The sequence below is a fragment of the Syngnathus acus genome, chromosome 23 (assembly GCF_901709675.1).
Source record: "Syngnathus acus chromosome 23, fSynAcu1.2, whole genome shotgun sequence".
Lineage (NCBI taxonomy): Eukaryota > Metazoa > Chordata > Actinopteri > Syngnathiformes > Syngnathidae > Syngnathus > Syngnathus acus.
This window is the reverse complement of record NC_051107.1, coordinates 6,647,377-6,653,157: the sequence shown is the minus strand read 5'-3', so window position 1 is coordinate 6,653,157 and position 5,781 is coordinate 6,647,377. Positions and strand designations below refer to the sequence as shown.

Here is a 5,781-nt window from a genome sequence, read left to right as displayed (position 1 = left end):
CACAGGTGCAGACAATAGGGGCCAACGACACAGGTGCACACAATTAGGATCAGGGACGTCAAGTGGCCTGACGCACAGAGGAAGGACCCACCAACTGAAACGAGAGGAGAGTTAGTTACCAAAACAAAACAGGAAGTGACAATACGACCAACAGGACAAGACAAAAACAACTCCCAAAACACGACAGCAGGACTGTCAGCCGTCGGGACAGGAACGCGCACGGATGAAGCTTGTTGTCGGCCTGCGCCCTCTGTGACAAGATGGCGCCGATTCCCCGACTGGAGGCGTCAACCACAAACTGACGAGATGGGTCGGGCAGCGTGAGGATCGGGGCGGAGCTGAATCGCCTCTTCGACTCCTGGAAGGCCGCTTCCGCCTTCGCCGTCCAACAGAACGGAACCTTTGGGGAAGTTCGAGCATGCGGTGGAGCCGCTGAAGCCTCCGATGAACCGCCTATAAAAGTTAGCAAAGCCGAGAAATTGCTGCACTTTTTTGCAGCTAGCAGGTGGAGGCCATTGTGTCACCGCGCTTACTTTTGCCGGGTCCATCTGCACTTTGCCAGGGGCGATGATGAAGCCAAGGAAAGATACAGTATTGGCGTGGAACTCGCTCTTTTCGGCTTTGACGTAAAGCTGGTGATCGAGGAGGCGTTGCGATACCGTCTTAACATGAGACTCACGGGTCTCCAAATCCGTTGAATAGATCAGAATGTCGTCCAAATACACAAACAAAACGATCCAAAAAGTCTCTCGGTACATCATTAATCATGGCCTGGAAAACAGCGGGTGCATTGGTGAGGCCAAACCGCATTACTAGGTACTCAAAGTGTCCTCTGGGAGTGTTAAATCCCGTTTTCCATTCATCGCCCTCCCGAATGCGCACTAGGTGTTACGCATTGCGCAAATCTAGCTTGGTGAACACCCGAGCTTGTTGCAATTGATCAAATACTATCACTATCACTAAGTACTATCACTCAGAGCGATACTGTAACTAATCTCGGGGTAATGTTTGACCAAACTCTCTCCTTTCAAAAGCACATTAAGAATATAACCAGAATTGCGTTCTTTCACCTTCGTAATATTGCAAAGATTCGTCCGATCCTCTCGACCGGTGATGCGGAAACTATTATACATGCGTTCGTCACGTCGCGCCTGGACTACTGTAATGTACTATTCTCTGGTCTTCCTAAGTCCCGCATCAAAAGTCTACAGTTAGTACAAAATGCTGCTGCAAGGCTGCTCTCACGGACAAGAAAATGTGATCACATTACCCCAATATTAGCCAACTTCCATTGGCTCCCGGTCCATTTAAGATGTGACTTCAAGGTTCTTCTATTAACCTATAAATCACTGCATGGCTTAGCGCCTTCGTATCTCGTCGACCTAGTTGTTCCTTATGTTCCGTCTCGTAACCTTCGTTCGCAAAACGCTACCCTTTTAGCGACACCGAGGGCCAAGAAAGTGTCTGCGGGGTCTAGAGCATTTTCTATCCGGGCTCCAGAGCTTTGGAATGCCCTCCCAATGGATATTAGGACTGCTACCTCAGTAGAAACATTTAAGACACGTTTAAAGACACATTTCTATGACATGGCCTTTAACTAACTTGTAGTGGCCGATTCGGCCGGAGTTTGTTTTGTTTTCTCTCCCCCTCCCCGGCCGGGGAGGTGGTTAGGTGGCACCCAAGCTGACAGCGGCTATCTGGATTCTCGTGGGCCAATTCAGGTTGGGGGAACTGCAGCTCAACCTCCACTGCCAGGATAGTAGAGGGCTCCTCCGGCAGCCCTTCGCTCTGACTTGGACATCCACTTTTTTGATTTTCATATTATGTATTATTTGTGCCCTCTCTGCATCCATTACAACCTGGTGATCCTGAAAGGGGGATCCTTCCTTCTGTGGTCCCTTCTCAAGGTTTCTCATTTTCCCCTGGCAGGGGTTTTTGAGTTTTTCCTTGCCCTTTTGGGAGCTTAAGATCAGGGGATGCTTTGAGAATAATTGTCAATTTTTGTCTATGTGAAGCCCTTTGAGACTGCTTGTGATTTAGGGCTATACAAATAAACTTGACTTGAAATACGGCTGACATGAGCGGAAGGGGATACCGGTTCTTAATTGTGATCTGATTGAGGGGACTGTAGTCTATGCAGGGGCGTAGGGTACCGTCTTTCTTGCCCACAAAAAAGAAACCGGCCCCCGCAGGAGACGATGATGGTCTAATCAAACCCGCTTTAAGCGACGCGTCAATATATTCGGTTAGAGCCTGCCGAAAGGGAATAAAGCCTGCCCTTGGGTATTGTAGCGCCGGGCAAAAGCTCTATGCCGCAATCGTACGGACGGTGGGGCGGTAGAGAGGTAGCCTTTACTTTGCTGAATACCTCCGCGAGTTGATGATAACACAGGGGAACCCCGGTCAGATCTGGGACAGGAGAAACAGAGATTGGGTTACAACCACGTGTAGGGTTTATCGGGGGGTTAGGTTCAAGACATGACACTTGGCAATGGGGTCCCCATCCCCTTATCTCCCCCGACTCCCAATCCATGGTTGGGTTGTGGCGTTTTAGCCAAGGATACCCGAGGATAAGCGGATTCATGGGGGAGGTTACGACATGCAATCGCACTTTCTCATGATGGTTACCAAAAGACAGCGAGAGGGGTTCGGTCACATGGGTAATATCAAAAAGTGCTTGTCCATTGAGCGCCTTGGCCTTCACTGCCGTATCCAGCGGTTCAGTCTTTACCCCTAATCTCCGAGCAAACGCCCAGTCAATCAAACTCTCATCAGCCCCGGAGTCGATTAACACCCCAAGTCGAGTGTCCTTTCCTAGGCAAGTAATTGTGCCGGTGGGTAGGACCCGACCGACCCTTCTGCTGGGCAACGGAACAGGTGCTCAGCGTCAGGTTTTTCCTCACCGGGCAGGGGGGGAGGATATGTCCTTGCGCACCGCAGTAGTAGCATCTACCTTCCTGGCGTCTTATTTATTGTCTTATTTGTTGATTTATGATCACTATTCATCACGCTTATTTCTTCATTGTGTGCGCCTTCTTGTTTTTTTTGGTGTTGTTTACTTACTATGTCTATTGTGTACTATGTCTTGTCACCGTGGGATAGTGGGAACGTCCTTTCGATCTCTTTGTGTGTCTTGGCGTGTGAAGAAATTGACAATAAAGCAGACTTTGACTTTGATAACGCATCATTTTCACCACTTTCTCAGTTGTGTGTGCTGTGCCCCTTGATTGGCTCCTAATTTCATTCTTGTGGAGCAACGCACCACGGGAGAAATGCCACATATTTCATCCTGTCGGGATCGGAGTCTTTACTTACAAAAGCACATCATAAAATAAAGATTCATATTAAAAAACATCCCTTATCGTATCCCCCGCCCGTCATGGCCTCTGAGCCAGGCGACTTTTTCCCTCCTCTTGTTCGGCCAGCTTGATGTGAGTGTACGACAAGATTCCCACCAGAGTGCAAAGGATCCCCAAAGCCTGCGAGGGAACATGGAGCCACACGCTCAGTCGGTGGCAAGCAAATACAGTGCTATGGTGAAGTTCATTTGTTCCGTCGCTCAAATCGCTCGTTTATCTTTTCTTCAATCAGTGGAGGAACACTTACCTGGTTGAGTGACAGAGGGTCTTGGAAGAGCACGTAGCCTCCTATCAGGGTGATGCAGAATTTAAAATGGCCAAACATGTTGTAGCTGGAAAGTTTGGAGTCAAGGGAAACTGAAGAGAACGTCATTCCGAATGACACCAATTCTCTCTCGTCATCGATACTGATTGCATTGAGCAAATCTAGTCAAGCTCCATAGAAAGCCAATGTAGCAAATATTTCGTCTCAGCTCAAGCACAACTCGGGCACGTCTGAACAAGGAGGATACGTAACGGCCGACGTGTTGCCGATGATCCAGTAGATGGACAGGTTGACCAGGAATGCCACCGCCCCGGAGAAAAACACGGTCATCTGGAAAACAAGAGCCCGACGTGTTCAATGCGGAGCCCTGAGGTCCGACGTGGAGGAAACGCCCCCCCCTGCCCTCAAGCCAACCAGAGCGGGAAGGGACCACGGTCCAAATATTCCTCCGTCGCCCGTGAGCGGCTCAAAGAAGGGAATGACGGCCATCAGGAAGCCCGACGACAGGGGAGCCTGGTAGTACAGAAGCTGCATGGAGTTGACTTGGAGCTCGTGCTGTTTCGTTCCGACCCACTAAAAGACACGCAAGCAGGCATAGCTTCAGTGTCATCCATACAAAGGGCCATAACTCGCTTAAGTCAAGGAAGGGTAGTACTCAAGTGAGCAGAGACAGTAGCTTAGAAAACAGAAAGAACTCCCTCACCACTTGGTAGAGCGATGTCACCAGAACACCCAAGGTGGCAAAAATGGTCCCCAGCATGTTGAAGCGCACGTCGTAGTACGAGTTCAACGTCACACCGATGGTTATCGGGATCTGCGGGATATCAAAACAAAAGAGAGGCTCCACCTGATTTTTTTCATAACAAACATTTCACGCAGAAAAAGAGCTGACCAGTGTGAGCTTAATCTTGTTGGAGAAGCTCTTCTTGTAGTAGGCCGTCTGGATGAGGATGATGACGGGCGTGGTCATGGCCTTGGCCAGCTGGTACGTGCCGATGGAGTTGTTCTGCAGCGACAGGTTGGTGAAGGCCACGAAGCCGCAGAAGCTCAGCGCCAGCCACACCATCTTGCGCAGCGGCAGGCTCTTGGGGGAGAAAACGTCCATCTTCTGGCACACAAACAAGCCCAGCCAGGTGACCGCAAAGTGCACCAGGGTGAGGGTCATGTTGGGGAAGCCGTAGCGCACGTAGATCCACTTGTTGACGAACACGATGCAGATGGACGACAGCAGGTTGGTCAGCAGGCCGGCCGCGATGTGCCGCCGGTTGGCCGCAAGCTTCTTGGCATCCATGACGCGCGCGCTTGAGGTTTCGCCACGACACGCTCAAACTGCTGCACGCAAACAATGAGAAGGGGGGTGGGGGAATTCTTTGCCATTCTCCAAAAGTCAATTCCATCATTTTATCATTCAACTTCAATCAATCATCTTTTTGTTCCGTATTTATTATTATCTGGCAGCTAAGCCACGCTGGTTCATACATTTGTAAATCTGACTGCGATTTCAATGTCTCACCAGCCACAATCCGAAAAGAAAAAAACAGCAATGAAGTGACCTCAAGTCAAATGTTTCTCAATGAGCCAAGATTCTGCCACGCTACCAGAGTTGGGGGGTTTGTTTGTTTTTGGGTTTCTTACCTGGGAACTTCATCTGAAGGCTTCTGCTCCACTGCTCATGAGTGGAGCAAACGTAATGAAAGTTCTTTTTTCCCGTGTCGCTGAAACCCAGAAGCCCTGATCCAGCTCTAAACCACTGGGAACTTTTGAATCCCCGTCGCTCGACTCCCAAGCTCACGGAAAGTTGGACCTTGGGGACCAGATTTCAATTTGGAGAAGAAAGACTGCTCTGTCTTCCATTTCCGGGTTTTTCTTCTTCGCTTCGTGATTCATGGCTGTTGGCAAATAACGTTAAGGTACATTACCGCCGTCTAGCGGTATAAATGGGGAATTGGTTGCAGTGCAGTACGTACATCAATTCCGTTTTCATTTTTCTCCCTCTTTCGTAGATTAGTAAGGTAGTTATGAGCCTTTTTTTTTTTTTTTTACATGATTTCATCTTGTCCAAGGGAGTGACATTTTCCTTGCATTACTTTTTCCTACTTTAAAGTTGTGTTATATTTGTGGAGAGAAAAAGAAAAGTACACAACTCAAACCAACACG

The 5,781-nt window shown here is 49.1% G+C and overlaps 2 protein-coding genes across 20 annotated transcripts in view; one reads left to right on the top strand and one right to left on the bottom strand.

Moving 5' to 3' along the window:
- Positions 1-5,781, top strand: part of LOC119116923 (protein NLRC5-like) — a 138,789-nt gene that overhangs the window by 19,018 nt on the left and 113,990 nt on the right. The gene's annotated exons all lie outside the window — the stretch shown is intronic.
- Positions 3,288-5,502, bottom strand: slc35e3 (solute carrier family 35 member E3). Of its 3 annotated transcripts, none has more exons than XM_037242840.1 (7): positions 5,260-5,502; positions 4,517-4,992; positions 4,328-4,438; positions 4,039-4,197; positions 3,872-3,954; positions 3,607-3,691; positions 3,288-3,479 (listed from the first exon to the last, which is right to left on the bottom strand). In XM_037242840.1, the coding sequence occupies exons 2-7, from the start codon at positions 4,913-4,915 to the stop codon at positions 3,378-3,380; spliced, it is 939 nt and encodes a 312-aa protein (XP_037098735.1). In that variant the 5' UTR covers positions 4,916-4,992; positions 5,260-5,502; the 3' UTR covers positions 3,288-3,377. The 3 variants fall into 3 exon arrangements, with proteins under 3 accessions (XP_037098735.1, XP_037098733.1, XP_037098734.1); XM_037242838.1 differs by having other exon boundaries at positions 4,517-4,956; XM_037242839.1 differs by having other exon boundaries at positions 4,517-4,953.

Excerpts from the sequence above, each read along its gene's own strand:
- slc35e3 (XM_037242840.1), bottom strand. The coding sequence starts at position 4,915 with ATGGATGCCAAGAAGCTTGCGGCCAACCGGCGGCACATCGCGGCCGGC. Across the intron at positions 4,439-4,516 it reads ACAAGATTAAGCTCACACTG|ATCCCGATAACCATCGGTGT; the intron begins GTCAGCTCTTTT and ends GATATCCCGCAG. Across the intron at positions 3,692-3,871 it reads GGCAACACGTCGGCCGTTAC|CTACAACATGTTTGGCCATT; the intron begins GTATCCTCCTTG and ends CAAACTTTCCAG.